At 30.5% G+C, this 19497-nt stretch overlaps 3 protein-coding genes and 1 long non-coding RNA gene across 9 annotated transcripts; 2 read left to right on the forward strand and 2 right to left on the reverse strand.

Annotated features, from left to right (window-relative positions):
* Window positions 1-206: 206 nt before the first annotated feature.
* On the reverse strand, window positions 207-14144 carry SMC6 (Structural maintenance of chromosomes 6). 6 transcript variants are annotated; one of them, XM_076618126.1, is made up of 23 exons: window positions 8172-8300; window positions 7145-7375; window positions 6934-7025; window positions 6551-6657; window positions 5896-6131; window positions 5490-5682; window positions 5265-5417; window positions 4883-5127; window positions 4699-4818; window positions 4481-4611; window positions 3922-4122; window positions 3641-3837; window positions 3387-3533; window positions 3139-3323; window positions 2746-3056; window positions 2449-2668; window positions 2199-2369; window positions 1946-2133; window positions 1716-1881; window positions 1207-1320; window positions 936-1133; window positions 718-851; window positions 207-606 (listed from the first exon to the last, which is right to left on the reverse strand). In XM_076618126.1, the coding sequence occupies exons 5-23, from the start codon at window positions 6001-6003 to the stop codon at window positions 579-581; spliced, it is 3210 nt and encodes a 1069-aa protein (XP_076474241.1). In that variant the 5' UTR covers window positions 6004-6131; window positions 6551-6657; window positions 6934-7025; window positions 7145-7375; window positions 8172-8300; the 3' UTR covers window positions 207-578. The 6 variants fall into 6 exon arrangements, with proteins under 6 accessions (XP_076474241.1, XP_076474242.1, XP_076474244.1 ...); XM_076618127.1 differs by lacking the exon at window positions 6551-6657 and having other exon boundaries at window positions 6934-7375; XM_076618129.1 differs by lacking the exons at window positions 6551-6657; window positions 6934-7025; window positions 7145-7375; window positions 8172-8300 and adding an exon at window positions 14127-14144.
* Window positions 7308-11426, forward strand: LOC117156601 (uncharacterized). The gene is made up of 4 exons (XM_033333778.2): window positions 7308-7834; window positions 7968-8102; window positions 8179-9155; window positions 9233-11426. Exons 1-4 carry the CDS (start codon window positions 7501-7503, stop codon window positions 10955-10957), a joined length of 3171 nt encoding a protein of 1056 aa, XP_033189669.1. The 5' UTR covers window positions 7308-7500; the 3' UTR covers window positions 10958-11426.
* LOC143302622 (uncharacterized) lies at window positions 12290-13542 on the forward strand. The gene is made up of 3 exons (XR_013058256.1): window positions 12290-12435; window positions 13212-13322; window positions 13424-13542. It is a non-coding gene; the product is annotated as an uncharacterized LOC143302622 (long non-coding RNA).
* Window positions 13453-18463, reverse strand: LOC117156611 (antichymotrypsin-2-like). Its single transcript, XM_076618152.1, has 8 exons — window positions 18403-18463; window positions 16354-16475; window positions 16101-16283; window positions 15763-15973; window positions 15413-15627; window positions 15134-15319; window positions 14922-15057; window positions 13453-13725 (listed from the first exon to the last, which is right to left on the reverse strand). Exons 2-8 carry the CDS (start codon window positions 16432-16434, stop codon window positions 13565-13567), a joined length of 1173 nt encoding a protein of 390 aa, XP_076474267.1. The 5' UTR covers window positions 16435-16475; window positions 18403-18463; the 3' UTR covers window positions 13453-13564.
* Between the last annotated feature and the right edge of the window lie 1034 nt (window positions 18464-19497).

A 19497-nucleotide genomic window follows, 5' to 3' on the forward strand; every position in this document is an offset into this window, starting at 1 on the left:
ACCACCTTTATGATTTCATTGACCACATTTATAATTGATCTTGAGATGATATTCGATTGATCGCTCATAGAGAAAGTGTACACAAATTACACGATTTCGTGATATTATCGAATAATTAAGATAACAAAGTGTCTTAGCTTTTATTTTAGTAAAAATGTGATATAAGAAGAAACAGATTAATTCGTATTTTATGAAATGAGACGCAATCTGCTTTATAAATGAATTTTATTTAACAAAACTATAATTACAGATATATTATTTTTACGTACAAAAATATATCTTGCACAATCTACATAGCTGCGTGCACTTATTTGATAAAACGTCCTTAAATTAAGACAAAAATAATGTATGTTATTTTTCTGTTAATTGACTGAAAGTTTTCATAGTATACTCTCTTAACTCTAATAATATTTAACCTTAATACATATAAATCACATTTTTATTTTCCCTTATTCTAATTATTAGGTATTTTGTCTTTTAACGACTATAAATTATATTAATGAATCTCATATAGAACTCAAAAATGGTGAAAAAATATATTAAGAAAAAATATTTATCTTGTATTGTACTTTTTACTCTTATGACCCTCTTTCTGGTGGAGCTAGCCTGAAAATTAAAATATAATATACAAAAGTTTTCTTTATTCGTATATATCCCAGGAGTATACGTTTATTTTAAATTTAAATTATATTAGTTACAGATTTTGAAAAAACTTACTTATGTATAGTTACATAATCTTCTGCAAGGACATTAGATGTGTCTAAAGGTGTCAGAAATGTGAATTGACTCTGTGGATGCATTTTAGTATGATCCAAAAGAATATCCATTATAATTCGGCGATTTACCTTATCCTGGTTAAAACAATGATTAATGATTGTAATATTGAGAATTATGTACAGATTAAGGAATTATAATATCCACAAAATTCTATATACCATAAAGACATCAAATTCATCAAGGAAATAAAAAGGTAAACCGGTACATTCCCAAAGTGCTAGAATGAAAGCAACAGTGGAATATGATCTTTCACCGCCTGACAATGATCTTGCATCGTTAATTGATTTGTTACTATCGTTTGACGAGTGTACTTCAAGTTCAAGTATTTTTCGTGCGTGGTCAATATTTACAGTACCCTAGCAAGAATAATTGAATTAAAAATATAACATTATTTGTTCCTTCATTTTTAACTAAAAAAATTATACGTACGTTTTTATTTCGTAAAGCAAGGATATTTGAAAATGAATTCTGAATTTTTTTACCGTATGTATGTTTCATGTCAGTAAACAACTTCTTTCGAAATTCCAATCGTTTTATATGAGCCTATAAAAAATATATAAATATAAATAAATATATCAATAAACAGTTAAATAACTTTATGTATAAAACTTCATAATGTGTATGGTCACTCTCAGATATTAGTATTAGTTTGTCCCTAACATTAAACGTAGTAGGCAATAAACTAAGGAAACGTTTCAACTCTAACAGAGCATGCTGGAAACAATGACTCGAAATCGAAAGAACTTAAATTCTGGTAAAGAGATACTATTAGCTACAAAAAAATTGTACGGTAAAAGCACTGTGTTCGATGATTTAATGAGGTTAATGCTGCTATACAACAGTCAGAGTTTCTTGGGAAATAACGTCGTAAAAAATGTGCAAGTTTATAAATTCTGACTAGATTTATGATACGGAAGATATATCGCGGAATAACGTACTTGGTAACTTTTTTCAATTTTAGAGATCAAATGTATATCTTTCCCACATTTTGCTTCCTTTTCTTTTAATTCTTTACGTAATTCTTCGATAGTACCAAACATTCGTTCTATTTCAAGAATTTTATGTTTTACATCCTTGGATAATCTTTCAAGCTCGTTAATCGATCTGAAAAATATTGAGTTTTGTTTAATGTCATACGTCTTTAAATGTTCGTATTCATTTTACTAACCTTATCGTATCTATTCTATCACATCGATTTGTAGCATCCGTCACTGCTTTTTCTGTACACCTTCGCTGTTGTTCAAATTCTACTGTTGCCTGCTGTAAGGCTTGATGTGCTACCTGCAGCTTCTTTGTAGCATGACGAGCTTGTGCATGCAATGCTTCCTTTTCGTCTTGTAATTCTTTTATATTTTCCTACATACAAAATTATATGTATTAATATGAAAAGAATAAAAATAAATCTTATAATTTTTATGTACCTTTAAAGGATTAATTTTTGAATTTAGATTTTGCCTTAATTCTCTGTGATGCTTAACTTCTTCCTCTAAAGATTCAACTGCTTTTTGAAGTTGGAGAATGCTAGCATTTAAATTTGATTCTTCAAATTTTTCTTGATGTAATTTCTTTTCTAACTCACTCAATTCGTTTTTCTGTGTAAAATAAAATAAAAATTTTCATAACATTCAAATACTCTTGGCTAAATAATATTTATATTTAAATATAACTTACAAAGACAGTCACAGATATAGTTTCATAAGCTTCGATTTTATCCTTTAGATCATTAATTGATGCTTTATATTGATTTTGAATGGCATGAAGCTTTGTTACTTCTGTTCTAACGCCGCCTAACTCAGTGCTTATACGTTTTTCTTTTTCAGAAATTGTTTTATACAATGCTATGGCACTATCTTTCTCATTATCTATGATATGAACCTCTTCTTCCAATGCACTAATCATAAAAAGGAATTTTATGATATTTAAAATAAAAATAAACGGGCATAACAATAAACGGAAGAAATTTCATACTTAATAGTATCTGTAATAGAAACCTGAAGAAATCTAGCTTTCAAACTGCGTGGTCCACCATAACTTCTGTACTGTGGATCTGGGTAAAATGTATCACCCCGTTGTGTAAACGCTCTTTTACAGTTTTGTGGAACCTTGGAAGCCTTAGACATAATTTCAGCTGCTTCTTTGCTAGATGGAATTAATAGAATACATTCAACTTCACGCTGGTCGATTAAACAATTAGCAACCACCGGATCTGATATATCCATTGCTTCCAAAAGATTGGGATAATGTGAAGATCTGGTACAATGTGCATGGACATCATGAACCTAGAAACGTATATATGTATATGAGTTTACATGATGTACTATACAGTATATTGCGGTATACACTATGAATTAATTTTCTTACAGTATTATAAAATTTACTACATATAATTTGTGGAGTTCTTTCATTCAAATAAATTTCTTTCATAATTGTATTTAATACTTTGGCATCACGACTGTTATCTACACAAAACGTACTAAAAGTACTTGCTCCTAAAAAATGTTCAACAGCAGGAGCCCATGCTGAATCTTTCATTTTGATGTATGCCCCTAAATATAAACAAAAACATATAATAAATCGAACACAATGATTCACTTTCATCATTATCTTACCAAGTGGACCTCGTGGTTTTTCCTTAAAATGTCCATTACTATATTCTTCTTCGATTCTTCTTAGAAGACGTGGTATATTTCGCCCAAAAACAGTTAATGTATTATCAGAATATTTTTTCCTTGCATTTATATCCAACCTAATTTTTTCTGAAACAAAATGAAGCTATTATTCAATCTTATACTCTATAATGCAATATAAGTTAAATATATATAGTGAGTGAAAGCAATTATTCTACAAATAATATAATATTTACCTATACGTTTTTGACAATTATTGATTTCAATTCTTGAAGTTTGAATTTCTTTCAAAAGACGCATCTTATCAGTTTCTAAATGCATTTGATAAGTTTGCTTAGTTCGTAATAATGCTTCGGTCTCATCTAATTTTTGTTCCAAATTAGCTAATTGTTGTTTTATTTGGTTTCTTTCACTTTGTTCTGCATTATCAGCACTAGAAATAAAAGAAATAAAAGTGTATATGTAATAATGTCATATAAAACTGGTATTGTACAAATACAAAAAAATCATATCAAACCTTTCTAATCTATGTATTTCTTTGCGAAGTGCACTAATATCATCTTCCAATCTTTTAACTTTACTTTGGACAGAACGCCACTCACGTATTTTAGTTGAATGCTCATTTTTTTTTATGCTATATTCTTGTCTCGCTTTATTATATGTTTCAGAATTATTATTAACTTCCTTTTCCGCAGACTCAATTTCTTCTTCCAATTCCCTGCGAATAAAAGATAATATAATAGTATATATTACATATCAATGTGTTATCTATTATGGAATCAGACCAGAAATGGGAGTCTACTCTATTGCATTATAATATAATTAGTACGAAAATGATAAGAAATATTGTAATCAATATTATGTCATTAGAGAAATGAATGTTACTTTGAAATTTTAATAAATAAAATTTGTTCATGCTATTAAAAATTACAGAAATATTTCAGATGAATAAAGTAATCATAACTAACTAGTAAATAAATATATATATATAATAGTAAATATATATATATATAATAGTAAATATACATATATAATAGTAAATATACATATATATTATATATATAAATAATTCATACTGAATTTTTTTATTTATTTCTTCATCTTTTGATTTTGCAGATGATCCTGTATCCTGAAGCTGTTTAAAATTATCTTCACATTTTTTTAGAACATGCTCAAATTTTCCTAATTTTCTTTCTTCTGCTATAGCCTATGTAACAAAATACATACTTCATGTCCATTTATTAAGAAATAATGTTACTTTATAAAATTTTTGTATATTAAATATAATACTTACAACTGCCCAAACTAATTCCTTCTCAAGATCAACTACTTCATCGCGAAATTTATCAATTCCTTCTGCTCTTTCTATACTTTTTTTAAGTTCTTCTATCTCTTTTCTAGCATCTGCTAAAATCTATACAACATTTTCATTATATACATGAAATGATTTATATCTCAAAAACATAATGAAAACATACTTTATTATACTGTTTCAACTTTTCATATTCTTGTTCACATGTCAATTCAGCTTCTTTATAATTGTTACCAATTACATTTAGTAATGTTGCTTTCATAAATAGTTCATACTTTTCTTCTGGTCTGGATGATACTAGAAATGTTCTAGATATATCTTGATTTAATATAGAAATAGGATTATCTATTTGAATATTCATTGCCTGTAATATATTAGCCAATTCATTTTGTTTTGTCGAGACCACTTCACCTGTAAATAACAATTCACAGAAGTTTTATTTTAAATAAATTTAAATGCGAATAAGATTTAAATTAATTATACATAATGCTTTTATAAATAATACTATCTTATATAAACATAAATATAAATGTAATGATTTTAATAACCTCTCCAATTCTTTATCTTATAAGATGATGTAGTTCCAATACTTCGGAAAACTGTTATTGAATCACCATAAATATCAGGTTTATATGCCATAGACCCATTATTAAATAAACTTACTTCAATAGTAGCTGAATTTTTTCCCTTCTTTATAAAATCTAAACAGAGAAGAAGCATGTTATAAAAAAAGAAAAGTATAAAAAATATTATTGTGTATAATATGTTTATACTTTTTACAGATGCTCCACGACTAGTAATATTTGCCCTAGCACCAAGCCCAACTGTTAAAGCTGTTAATATTGCACTTTTTCCACTTCCATTACGACCAATAATAAAATTTACATTTGGATTTAATGTTACTTCCAAGGCATCGTGACACATGAAATTTCGTATTAAAATTCTTTTTATTTTACCTGTTTTAGACTGTAAGACAACACATAGGTATAAAAAACATGCAGGTAAGATATAGGTCTGTTGTATGTATGATTTATATATATTATTATTTTTATATATATTATTATATATGACATCATATTTATGTTAATATTAACGTGCTAAAAGAGCATAAATAACATTCAAAAAATAAAACATTGCCCTCAACTTTTCCTTACTATGATATTAACTCTGACCACTTACCTCTTCTGTAAATTGAGAAGCATTTTCTTTCGCTTTCGAAAGTTTTGATCGATATTCTTTTGATTCTGCAGATTTCCTTTTCCGTCCATTATTCGTATTACTTTCCATGGTTTCAGAAATGTTTATGATCTTAAGATGTACGTATAGATTCTGTATTCATTCAAATAACCGTGCAATATCTCATTTTATAAACATCGTCTTTTTGATGAACACTTATCGATCTTAATACAAACAATCTGGAATCATCATCGAAATATAATGCTTTCTAACGAATCAAAGTGTAAGAAATTCTTCTGTCATAATTGAACCGTTCCAATAATGTATTTTCTGAAATACAAAAGCGCCCCAGTGTCTCAGCGTATACCCAAACCTTTCCCGCCAGAAAGAACTCTACTACTCTGATTCAACTTTCATTGTCATTATATACAACATACATAGTGTCCACTAACTTTTCTTTGAGGCAACCAATAGAAACGTTACATCGTGAAAACGAAGCTTGCTATCCAATGGCGGGAACACTTTTAAAAGATTCAAATTAATTATATGAATTTTAATAATAATTTCTCATAGCTGATCATTTCATTAAAATAGTCACTAATAAGCTGATTCTCCGCTTTTCTATCATCTATTATCTTTTCTAGACTTTTTACCTAACCTCTTAATTGTATCTATACCGCAGTATTCATGCATTCCATTTTGTTCCGTTTATTCTTAACATTCTTCCCATTATTTCTTCCTCTTTTCTTTGCATTTCTCAGTTACCTTTTTAACAGAGAGATTGAGTTTTAATCGCAAAAACAATAGATAAAATAATAGATAATAATCCAAATTTCTGTATTATAAGTTCTGAATAAAAATAGGTGGCTATAGAAATACGCGTTTATTGAATCATAACGAATATATTAGGTTTAATATATAATTAACTTGACTTGGAGATTTATGCAAATTCACATTTCCATGAGCACATTTGAATGAGTATGATTTAAGCATATATCTATTTTATCTACAAATACTCTGACGAGTACTGTATGCACTTACATTAGATATTTTATATATTGTTGTATGTTACGCGCATTCTATGCATTCTATGCATTCTTGTATCTTTAAATTTCTCATAATTGCATAAAAACCTGCAATTTAATAATTACATAAAATATTACCTTATGTGTGTTATACGATACTAAAAAGCAAAATCGAATGTATAATCTTTGTACATTGAAAGAAATGAATAAACTAAACTGGAACTCACACAGAATATGTGTATATCATTCATGCCTATAGTATTCAATACCTCCTACTACTTCCTATCACTGATGTGCTTCCTACCCCTACCCATTGCATCTCTCCCCCCTACCTGTTGCACAGGCCTTTAAAATTTAAATCGTTGTCGGTTAGAAGCGGTTGATCTGAGTGCACAGTTCATGTGCATTGTTGGAGTTCGGCGTCATCTTTTACGTGATGAGCTTTGTTTAGTTACAACCTGTTGATATGTACTAATATACATCGCAATTCTTTGCGTCATTTTATGAGAGTATATTGTATCCTAGTTCCTATATTAGTTCTAATACGTTTGGTGGGAAGAAAGTAAAAGGTATTCGTCGTGAAATGAGTGATTCTGGAGACAATATTAAATATAAATGGACCCCTGAAAGCACTTCGCTCTTGGTATCGGTGTGGTCGGATAGGCAAGTGCAAAAGCAACTTGACTATGCTTCGAAGCCACAACTTGTTTGGGAAAATGTTGCACGATATATAAAAAAGAAAGGATATAATGTCTCAGGTAAACAATGTCGATCACGAATGAAACAGGTCTTGGTTTGTTACCGTGAAGCCAAACGAGCTGGTACTCGCGCTGGTGTAGAGCAATATTATGAATCAATTGATAGAGTTCTTAAAAATAAACGTATTGAAGAAAATGTTATTGGCATAGATACTGTGGGTAAGACATATTGAAAATAAATTGCTAATTTATTTATTATTTTAGTTATCAAAATTAATAGTTCGAAGTATATAATAAATATTTATTTAATGGATACCATAATTAAAGAGTTTAATTTTTTATTTTTCATTAGATGCAACAATAAATGTTAAGTCTCCTCCAAAGGAAGTAAAAACAAGTAAAAATTTGCAAGTGAGACATAAATTTCAGGAGCCTGTACCATCACTCCATCGTACAGAAGCATTATCACCTACATGGACATTAGGACGTAAGAATTATATTCTTTTATTTAGATGGTATTTTAAATATATTAAAGGAAGTTTAACATATAAATTACCTTATAGGTGAAAATGAATATCCCGATTCTCCTGAATCAAATGAAACTATAATAGCACGTCCTTATAGAGTCTTTTCTCCAACAAGGGATGTAGCTATCAATACTGGTGAACAGTTAACTCAGATAGCTGCTAAATCAACACAGTGCAATACTTTTCCAGTAGAAGAATCATTAAATGTAAATTATAAACAAAATTTAGTTCCAGGTTATAATTATGGAGAAATACCCTTCCAAAATACGGTACAAAATGTGCAAAATCAAATAATCCAAGAAAATATGCAGCATAATTTGCAACAGAATCATATGTGCAATAAGCAGAACATTTTAGTGAATAACTTAAATCTTGAGCAAAATCTACAAAATTTAAATCAAGGTTTAACAGCACAATCTATAAATGTACCAATGCAACTTAGTTCAATGACAATGCAAAATCCTAATGTAGAACATATAATTCAACAACACAATCAATTGCAATACTTAGTAAATACAAGTAATCGTGCAATGCCTCAGGAACCACGAAAAATTGTGCTAGATCAGGCTAGAACAAATATGTGCAAACAGCTATATGGCAATTGTTCAGCTCATATACCTGTTGTAGAAGATACAAAACGAATTGGATCTTTGTCCCCAGATTATTCACCAGATGTATCTCAAAATTTAAATGATGCTTTCTATCAACTAAAGAGTGATGAAAAAGCACCCAATTTAAATAAAACTTATAATACAATTACGCAAACTACAAACTCATTAAGAGTACAAAATCCTGAGATTTCTGTGATTACAAATAACGCAACATATAATGATGATAGCTTGCTAGAATTTCTGATAGATTCACCAACTCCATCCGAAAATGATAATAAATCAAAAGATAGTACCGTCAATACAGATAATATCCCGGATGTACCATTAAGGAAAAAGAAAGCTGAGAAATTGGAGCAACTCGTGTTAAGTGCAATTAACTCTCAAAATGAAGTCGTTAATAAGGTAAAGTACAAATCGCTGTTTCATCTTATTAGCACGTGTAATCAGATGATTTGTTTATTAACTTTGTATCATTTCAGATACTTACTGCACAAAACGATATGGTGACAAAATTTCTAGACATAGATAGAAACCGTCAAAGTAGGCTTGAAAATCGTTTAGACGATCTATTAAAAGTTGTTCATGCTTCTATACTTACGAAACAAACTTCAGAAGGAGATATCGAAATACCTCCACCACCACCAGAACCTACGATAACATCCTTAGTACCTCCTCCACGACCTGGTGCTGCACCTCCAAAGTTAGATCTAGTTCCTCCAAAACCTTGTCGTGTACCTTGTACAATACCAAGTTCGAACATTGAATTGATTAATCAAAATACCATAGTAACAAGACCAGGTGTGGTATCACCTATAACTAGTCCAGTGAAGAAACCTGGTACTATATGGTCAAAATTGGGACCAGTATCTCAATCTCCTTTTGTGAAAGCTCAGCAACGATTAGGTTTACAAACAATTACATCTACGGAAACACGAACTCAATCATCTGCGGAGAGACGTATAGCTAAGGAAGTGGAGAAAACTATGGATATAGAAACGTTGATATTTGAAACTAAAAATTTCTTGGACATGGAGAAAGAACTAGAGGAGAAAATAGAAAACGCTCGCCTTGAAGCAACAATAAGCCAGACTTTACATTCACGTAGAAAATTATTTACTCAAAGAGAACCCACACCAGCAATGATATTAACTGCAGCATTTTTAGAGAATGAATGCCGCACGGCTGAACAATTTATAAGTTGTTCTAATATGTCAAATATAAATAAAAAAAAATTAAGAGATATCGATGATGATTTATTAGCGGGTCAAGGTGAAAGTTATGACCATCTACGGCACTTCAATATAAAGTCTACTTACATTCCTGACGAACCTTGTGATACGTCTACGCCAGCAAAAATAGGAACTATTTCTAGTAATCATGAAAAAACATCCATACAAATGGTACCCAAGCAAAAAATTCAACAGTTAGCTCAGCTTGTAATGAATACAGGAAGGTGGAAAGATGCTGGAGGACAAACTGGACAACAATATCTTGGGCATCTAGTTCAGCCAAATACACATAAACATCAAATTAACACACAAAATGTACCTTCAACCTTTTATAATGAGCTATACACAACAGGCCAACCTAAAACTATGTCCAAAGAAATTCAAACAAAAAATGATCAAAACTATGTTCAAGACTGGATGTTAAATAAATATGAAGACCCAATAAACGAACAACGAATAACATATGGTCCTTCTTGCAACGTAACAAATCAAAAGCCAAACTTTCCTATAGGTTTCACAAGACCCAATACTGAAAATTTAAAGCAAAAGGATTCTAATAGCGAGATGTGCAGACCCCTTGAATTCAATAGTAATGTTATATCAGATCGTAAACAGAGCGTGCGTTTCATGGATGAGGCGTTGGCTGAATTACAGCGTATGTGTATTGAAACAATGTCTAAAGAACAACAAACAATGAACGATAGCTTGCCATATGTGTTGAATAATCCTAATACGCTTTCAATTGAGAATCGACAGATGATTGAAAAATATATTCACGATTTAATTCCAAGAAAATTGAAAGACAATAAAGACAAAGACACTGATTCCGATAACGATGATGAATTTTTGGATACTACTACTAGTATGCCTGCGATTGTACCACGTCGAAGTTCTCTTACATCAACTGGTACTGCATCTACTGAAACTGCACATTCCATAAAATTCCCAAAACCAGAAAATTGCGTAATAGCTTAGTTATACAAATAAAGTAATATATTCACCACTTTGCTTCCATTTTATACAGTAGTTAAATAACAAAACGTTCATAAACATTCCTAACTATTATTATATTAGCATCTAAAAAGAAAATAAAGTATTATTTTCTTTATCAATTTGTTAATAATATAAGAAAAGAATAATATTTTTGAAGATGAAATACAATGCATATTTACGTAATTTGTGCAATATATATTTTTTCTAAAAATTATAAAAGATGCAGAACTAAAACAAAAAAAGATGCTTTAATGATAAGGCAATTATGTTATTCAATACTTGTTTTTATGAGAAGAATAAGTCAAGCTTTGTTAAGTAAAAAAATATTCTTTTTCTTAAAAAGTAACACTTATTACTGTTATGCTTTCATCAACATGTTCAAGCTGTCATGTGAGTCATTGGATAAAAATCATTCCTATTGAACGTTATTAAATAAACTAAATTGTTTAAAGATTCTATTACTTTTTATCATATACATTATACATTACTTGTTATAACTTGATTAGTTTATTCAACAAAATTACATAATATTAATAAATTCTTTTATATTGTTAATTTGTGTTAAACTTTCGGTTTATTGGCATGGCCTGTAAATAATGATAGATTTTCAAGAATTTTTGACTTTCTGTTATAACATAGAACGATGTTGAAGATAAATGGACGGTCGATTCTGAATCTTGAAATTTCAATCATAAAACTGATTATTACTTGCATCCCTATTACAAAATTGTAAAATAATAAATTATACATGCGAGACAACACGTTAACAATATAAAAGGAAAGCAATGTTAATAAGAAATGTCGGAGTAATTTTAACATAATTTCTGTTAAAGCAGGTACATTTAATGTGAAATACAAAATTACGAAAAGTAGTTACTTTTTATTTCCACACCTTTATACTAAATGATATTTTTAGTAATAATGTGTTAACATTAACATTAAGTACATTAACATTAACTACATTAAGTGTATTGTTTATCGTTATGGAATGTTACGTCTGATTAGTAAATTACGATATTTACGTCAAGTAACATACTCAATGAAGGTAACTTTGGTAATTATTGATGGCTCATCCATCTCATCGACTTCGACGAATTTTGAATATGTTATTAGAGGTAAGATTCTGAATAACTTTCGCTATACATATAATCGAGGTTCGACCTTAGCTTCCGAGATATTTGCAAAAAATTGTCGGTATTACAAATATACTGATGCATACGCTGTCACAGACGCGTAAGTATAGGCAGAATTCATTGGAGTGGTACCGACAGTTTCTTGCGAATGTTCCGGAAACTAAGCGTGAACGGCGTTTATATGTATAGGAAAGTTATTCAAAGTGTTCTCCAAGACATTTGCGACATCTATCGTATGAGGGGGTGACTCGGATGATGGAATCTACATCATTCGTGAGACGATTCGGGAGAACATATTTGAAGAACCCCCGTGATAAAACCGGAAAGGTTCGTTTATGACCAAACAGAATAATTAAGCACGTTTTCGCCCTTGGTTAGCACTTTTAACACGGCTGGTAATAGAGTCGGCTGTGACTATACACGCAATATATATTTGCCATATGTTGCTTAAAAATTCATATACAAATTATGAAAAATTAATACATATAAAAATGCGGCGAACTTGTACAAACGTTCTGTCCTTTCCGATTTCAATGATTTTGAAATATGTTATAGAAACCAAGTTTTGAACAATATTTTCCTATATAATACAACCGGCAATTGGTTTTAGTTTCCGATATATTCGCAAAAAGCAACCGGTACCAGTACATTGAATTCAGTTTATAATTGTGAATCCGTAGCAGCGTATGTACTAATATTGGTTGTCAGCCGAATAAAATAACCTCTAACCCAAACCTAATTCTTGGTTTGGTATATGTTTGGATTAGGTGGTACTTAATCTAGCCACCATCAGGCGGCCAGTAACCAATACTGGCATATGCTGTTGCGGATGCACAATTGTAAACAGAATTCACTGCAGTGGGAAATGTTGATTTCTGCAATATATACAAAAATCACCGAAAGCCGTAGGGCGAACAAAGTATCAATAATTCCAGTATTTATTTTATCTATTTATTTAATTCTTCTTTTTCTACTTTGAATGGCTTTCGCCTATCAGGATTATACCCATAAATAATCTCCACCCAATACAAATATCAAAGTAATATATTTTTAAGGATAATTAACGTGTCCATTGAATAACATTACTATGTCTTGATCTTCAGTTTAGTTTTTATAAACGCCGTAGAAAAATGGTCGATCGATCCTCATCATTGGAGTGGGGGAGGAATACGAAAACTAACACGAATAAAGAATATTGCTGAAACAAATTTTATGTAAGTTGCTCTTGTTGTTTAAAAAAAGGAGAATATTGACAATTTATTTTTTTTATTTATTTTTCGAAACATATATATAACTTTGTTATGATTATTTGTAGCATAAGGACAAAATAATCCAAATTGGAAGTGAGTGCAACACATTTATTGTCAGACAAGGTATTGTTGAAAAGCTTATAATTGCGGAGCACAAGAATTAATTATTACATTACTATGATATTACTATTATGGCACTACTGTTCTTAGATTTTGGGTTCTCTAACAAAACCACAGAATAATGGTAGGTTAATATCATTTTCCTTATCATCATTCATAGTTTTTACGATATAATAAAAGAATGGCTGATTAATTAGGAACTTCCTTATATATATATAACCACCCTTTCTCTTGATTACAACGCGACCTGGAACAAAGTTATGTCGGACGTCATATTTAAGTGTATGAATGAAACAGAAACAGCAATGCGAAGCAGATATATACGCGCATATAGCAGATATATTCACTACCGGAAGTCACACACGCATACATGGCTGAAGGCACTACGAATTACCTACTACGAATTCATATCTGTGAAGTAAAGTTATCTAAATATTGATATTTGGAATGTGGGAAGTTACTTGTTCATTAAATAGCGATAACGAACGTGTTAAGATTGAAAATTTTATTGTAAAACATGACAATTATTTAAGAAACTGCCACTATCCCGGATTTTGATGACATTTGAATATATCGTAGAAATCAATATTTTAGCAACTTTTTCCTCTGCATGTTACTATCAGACTCTCTAGTTTTCGAGATATTTACGGAAACTGTCGGTAGCACTATTACACACTAGCACTATTACGTACTACTACGCACTATTACGCACTATACTACAGTGAATAGTATCTATAACTGTTCGTATGTTACAGCGCATGCGTTAGAATTAGTTGTCAGCCATCATGCGGTGGTTGGATAAACTGACGACTAATCCTACATAAACTTTAAACGAACGATAAGAATCAACTTTGAGTCAGGTGTCATTTTATCCGGTCGGTAAACAGTCACTGCAGTGGTACCGACAGCTTTTTGCGAATATCTCTGAAAATGACACTTAGCAGTTATATGTATATCAAGAAGTTATTCAGGACCTTGCCGCCAATCATTGAAATGCAACATGGCCGCAGCATCCTAAATAATTACATGAAACATTCTTTGCAAACAATGTTAATAACAAACACTTATACTAAACAACGGCACAATTGCTTTAATTCGACAAAAATTAAAATTCAGGGTGCAAAATACGTTTAGAAAACAAAATTGCAGAACTTTTAATCGTTTCTACGATGTTGATAATATTATGGGAAAATGAATAATAAAGAGAAAATTTCAATTTTATAACTGAGTTATAATAACATCATAATTTCCAAAACAAAGTATATCTATATCTAGTGGTTCGTATATTGAAATAAGTAAAATATCAGACTAACCCTTAACTGATATTTTCCTCTATATCATTTGTCTACAAAATTAACCGTATCAGGTAAAATTCTTAAATGGAAAATATGTTGATTTGTAAGAACCAAGTGGAACAATATGTAGACTAATTTTGTAACTTACGAGTAACAGCAACAGCTTCACTTCCTTCTTCATTCACTTCAATGTATGCCTTTTGTATAACATGACTGATACATAAACCTTCACCATCAGCAATCCCAGAAAAATCAGCACCAGCAAACGCATCACTCAAACCCATCTACGCAAAATAGGAATTAAAATATAAGAAATAGTTATTTTTACATGAGTTACACTATATATATGTATGCATATACCTCTATTAAGAGATTCCTAAGATCTATGTTACTTTCCACCTTGAACTTTGGTAACCATAATTCCACTTCTTGCACATACCCTTGACTTAGAATGTTCGTTAAACTTGTATTTTGTAATTTTTTCTCAACATCAGACAAACTATCAATTTCATTTGGAAGAATTATGATCATACTCAATTCGTCACCCTAGAACACTTATTTGCTTCTTTTTGTACTTCACAAAGTTTTACAAAGAAGCAGCTTTTTTTATACATTAGTGCTTTTTCCTTCTAAACTTACCTTGTATGGTATTACAGCGAATTTAGCATTTAAATCTACAAGATCTCCATATTTGTATTTACCTCGTCTATACATTGTAGGAACATTTTTTACTTCGCTTTTACTAGTATGAAATGGCATGTCGCTAGTCGATTTAGGATCGAACTTATCTTTCCATTGGCCTTTAAAATATACTGCATTTACAAGTACTAACTTTGTCAAATCACTTAGCATTGCTGTCAACAGAAAACATTGGCAACAACAGAAAACTACTTACCATAATTTGAAATATTGAAGTTAGAATGCATTCAATCAAAATTTTGTATAGTATTTTCTTTATACTTTAACAAATAAAATAAACATATACAAACCAGCAGTTACAAGCTCTTTAATGAGATTATTTGTATTTTGTTCAGCCCAACTATTAATAATATTTGCAGCTTCCTGACTTTCAGCAAAGTTTACTAATTGAGAAGAAGAGCGGAAATAAACTTCAGTTAAATTTTTGTAACTTGGTTTCAAATTTAAACTTGCAGCTACGAAGACTTTATTTGCAACAGCCAATTTATTGTCTTTCACATTCTACATTAAAACATGAAAAAAATATTATATAGCATAAAATAATGCATTTGCTATTTTATATTAATAAATTTATAATTTATACTATACATTAAAATAATAAAAGCAAAGGGATATGGGAGATACCTACGTTGAGATTATCAATAAGTGACTGATAACCAGATGTGGCAAGACTCTCTGAAGTTGGCAGATGAAGTACGTTTCTAAACTGGGCTTCTGTGTTTCCACGAGCTCCAAAAGCTGTCATAGCAAGAACGATACTTGCACTTAAAGGGGACGTTACAAGATTGCCAGGATTGTGTTGTACCACAGTCTGAAAACAATAAGTGTCGCATAATTTATTCATCAGTATTTGGAATAAATTTTAAATTCCACTATTTTACCTGGAAAAATGAAGAACTAAATTGATTTACACCTTCCACAACGGAGCGCAGAGCTTCAACATTTTTCACTGCTTCTGACATTGTTATTAGGACAAGACCCACCAACCAGATACTACTTATTGCTAGAAAAATTTGGTAACTAATTGTTATTAAAAACTAGCAGTACATATTGTATTGTAAATCTTAATAATAAATTTCTTGCTTTATAAACTTGGATTGTGCGAAATTGATTTTCGCATTTTTTAAACACATCTTGTACGCTTCCTCATTACCATACTCTTGCTTTCAAAAAGAACTCCTTAAATATCATGGCTGAATAATTCCGAGTTGTACGGATATTTAGGCTGACCTCTTATCGTCCGCGTAAGGAGGTTTGCTCGCGTGCAGGGATATTTTGGTCGACTTTAATTAGCAATAACTAAAGAACTTAGCCGAAAACATAATTTTTTTATTCACGATTTTCGTCTTATTTCGGCTCCAGGAGTCACCTCCTAAATTTTTCGAAACCTGCAGCCCAACAACCTGTATATAGCTTTCTCGCAGTGAAATGTCTAGCATACACCCAACAAAAATATCAATAAAAAAACAGTAAGTTTTTAATTAATATCATTAAAAAATATACTATAAAAGACATAAACTAGTAAAAGATTAACATTATTACTTGGAAGTATCATTGCACCGTAAAAATGTTACAGCCAATAAATCGAAGAGATAATCAATCGGGTCTTGAGACTTAAAGACAACATTATTCTCACAGTAGATATCTCGGAAATAACAACAAAGTGTCGTTTAGAAATACGTATTTCTGATACACATTAGACTCCTTCGCTTGTTGTAATAACATTCTTTGATATGAAAGTAAAAGTGACGAAGGTTGAATGTATATAAGAAAAATGATTATTTGAAGAGGAAGGTTTAAACGAGGATTAATTGATTTCATTGACTATCGAAGAGAGATTATGTATAGTTTAAAGAGTACTCGACTTACGCATTTATCAGTACGCAGTAGTACTGCAGATTTGTAAGCTTTTTTGTTACGTAAGGAGGCAACATAATCGTTTGATAACAACATTTTAAAAGGAAGTTCAAACATTTTAAAAGTGACCGTGACCTCTCTAGTGATATCTCCTTTCTGTCTCCCATCGCGGAAATTAGTTTTACATATTTATTATTTCACCAAACATGTTATGAATATATAAATATATATATGATTCATGTACACGTGCTGTCAAAGAATTTATCTGGTTCAATGAAAAGAAAAACATAAGTAATCCATAATAAGTATGTTTACCAAATTGTAAGCGTTGCTCAAATAGCACATTTCCTGCATAATATACCTGTACCTGCTCACACTTCCTTTAAATTATCCCAAATCCATTCATGTCACCTATGAACACTTACACTACGGGTACGCTAATAAGAACTACGCTAGAAACTGCTCAAAATTAGATGAAACGCAGTGTTCAACAGGTCGATTAATTCATAAGTTGCAGTTTGAAGCGCTAATGCTTGAAGTGAGGTTCGATTGTCACTTGCGCGTGAGTAATAAAATAAACGCTGAGAAATTTGACGAACCTTAAGTAGTAATAGAAAGAAGCATTGGAGTTGGAAATAAAATATTTTTTCCAGTTTAACTACGTGAAATAAAAAATGTATAGATATAATATATGATATTAAGATAATTATGCTTTATAAAATATTTTCGTCATTACGTAACAAATTGAATTTATTTTTTAGTAATAGTCAGACTACTAAAAGTAAATTGGAATTCTATAGATTTTATAAATAACGAATAAGAGACATCTACAAGTAAATTTCGTTTAAATAAGCAGACTTCGTAAGTATGTAGGTATGTGAGTACATGTATGCAATGTATACGATCAAGTACATTATACACTAAAACTATTTTACGTATCGAATAATACGCATTAAATATTTAACAAAATTATTTTGTAATTTATTTGATTCGCTATTCGTATATATTTACAAAAAAGTGTTTTAAATAGGCGAGATGAGAAATAAAGAAAAATATGATAGAAATGGCTTTACCTAAAAAACTGTGGTACTGTAGTTGTTGAGTGTCTGGTTGGAAATGATCCCAAATAGCATCTTCGGGGTGTTGCTTGTTACATAGAAAATAGTTACATCTATATATCGAAGATGAGATAATCGATAAGATTATACGTGAAATTCTTGAAACACAATTGTATTGTGTGTAATATGGATTAATTCCAAGTGGATTAATGGAACGGTAAATAGAGTACAAAAATTTGTCTTGTAAGAAAGAAGGAAGAAATTTACTTCTTGATTGTTTTAGAGTATTATAAAAGATATCATGAAATACTTTCGATCTTTCTGTGTACACGTATATGTATTATTTAAATACATTTAATACAATATAATAGATGATGTCATTTCTTAATGATTTTATTCTACATATTGGGCATAAAATTTAAGCTTTCTCGTAATATTCACAATTGATATCCATATCGCGAAAAGAAGCTCTATTTTTATCACAACATTCCTCATGATTAGGATTTTCTGAAAAAGTTTGAATCCACAGATTGGTTCCTGTGATCGTTGTGGGCGGCGGTTTGACGGACAAGGTGGTGGTTTTGACTTATCAGCGCAACATGGTCTACAAAGGTCCCATAAATAATATTTTTCTTGTGAATATTTCTTTATTTGTATTTTACAGAACTGGCGCTATAAAAGTTAAACGAAAATGAAACTATGATTTAAAAGGTACGAGCGAAAGAAAAGGAAAGAGGAACAAAACAATACTAAAGAAAAAGTTTCCTATTACAGGAAATATTTTTGATCATGTAAAAATATATAAATATTAATAAACTCCCACTTTCTCGGTTTTAAGATATTAAAGGTATATGCAATATCTCTTTATACCATCTTTATCTATAAATATCTTTATGTATCTATATATATATATATATATATATATATATATGTTACGCCGCCTAAAACATCTGCACGCCAGCCCGCGCGACCGGACAACAACCGACCTGCGTAACGTCACTTCGACCCTCAATAAACCTAAGGGCCCACCATAACTTTCACTTTCCTGTATTGTTTCGCCATGTGTCGTCAATCTGTTTATCCTGAAGAATGTCTTAAGCCTAAAAGTAT

This window comes from Bombus vancouverensis, chromosome 4 (assembly GCF_051014615.1).
Source record: "Bombus vancouverensis nearcticus chromosome 4, iyBomVanc1_principal, whole genome shotgun sequence".
Lineage (NCBI taxonomy): Eukaryota > Metazoa > Arthropoda > Insecta > Hymenoptera > Apidae > Bombus > Bombus vancouverensis.

Coding starts and splice junctions, on each gene's coding strand:
- SMC6 (XM_076618129.1), bottom strand. CDS start 6,003: ATGGAAAGTAATACGAATAATGGACGGAAAAGGAAATCTGCAGAATCA. Junction 2,134..2,198: donor CAAAAATTAATCCTTTAAAG/GTACATAAAAAT, acceptor TTTTGTATGTAG/GAAAATATAAAAGAATTACA. Junction 1,882..1,945: donor GATAGAATAGATACGATAAG/GTTAGTAAAATG, acceptor AATATTTTTCAG/ATCGATTAACGAGCTTGAAA.
- LOC117156601 (XM_033333778.2), top strand. CDS start 7,501: ATGAGTGATTCTGGAGACAATATTAAATATAAATGGACCCCTGAAAGC. Junction 8,103..8,178: donor ACCTACATGGACATTAGGAC/GTAAGAATTATA, acceptor ATTACCTTATAG/GTGAAAATGAATATCCCGAT. Junction 9,156..9,232: donor AAAATGAAGTCGTTAATAAG/GTAAAGTACAAA, acceptor GTATCATTTCAG/ATACTTACTGCACAAAACGA.
- LOC117156611 (XM_076618152.1), bottom strand. CDS start 16,434: ATGTCAGAAGCAGTGAAAAATGTTGAAGCTCTGCGCTCCGTTGTGGAA. Junction 15,628..15,762: donor TAAAGAGCTTGTAACTGCTG/GTTTGTATATGT, acceptor TTCTGTTGACAG/CAATGCTAAGTGATTTGACA. Junction 15,058..15,133: donor TTAGGAATCTCTTAATAGAG/GTATATGCATAC, acceptor TATTTTGCGTAG/ATGGGTTTGAGTGATGCGTT.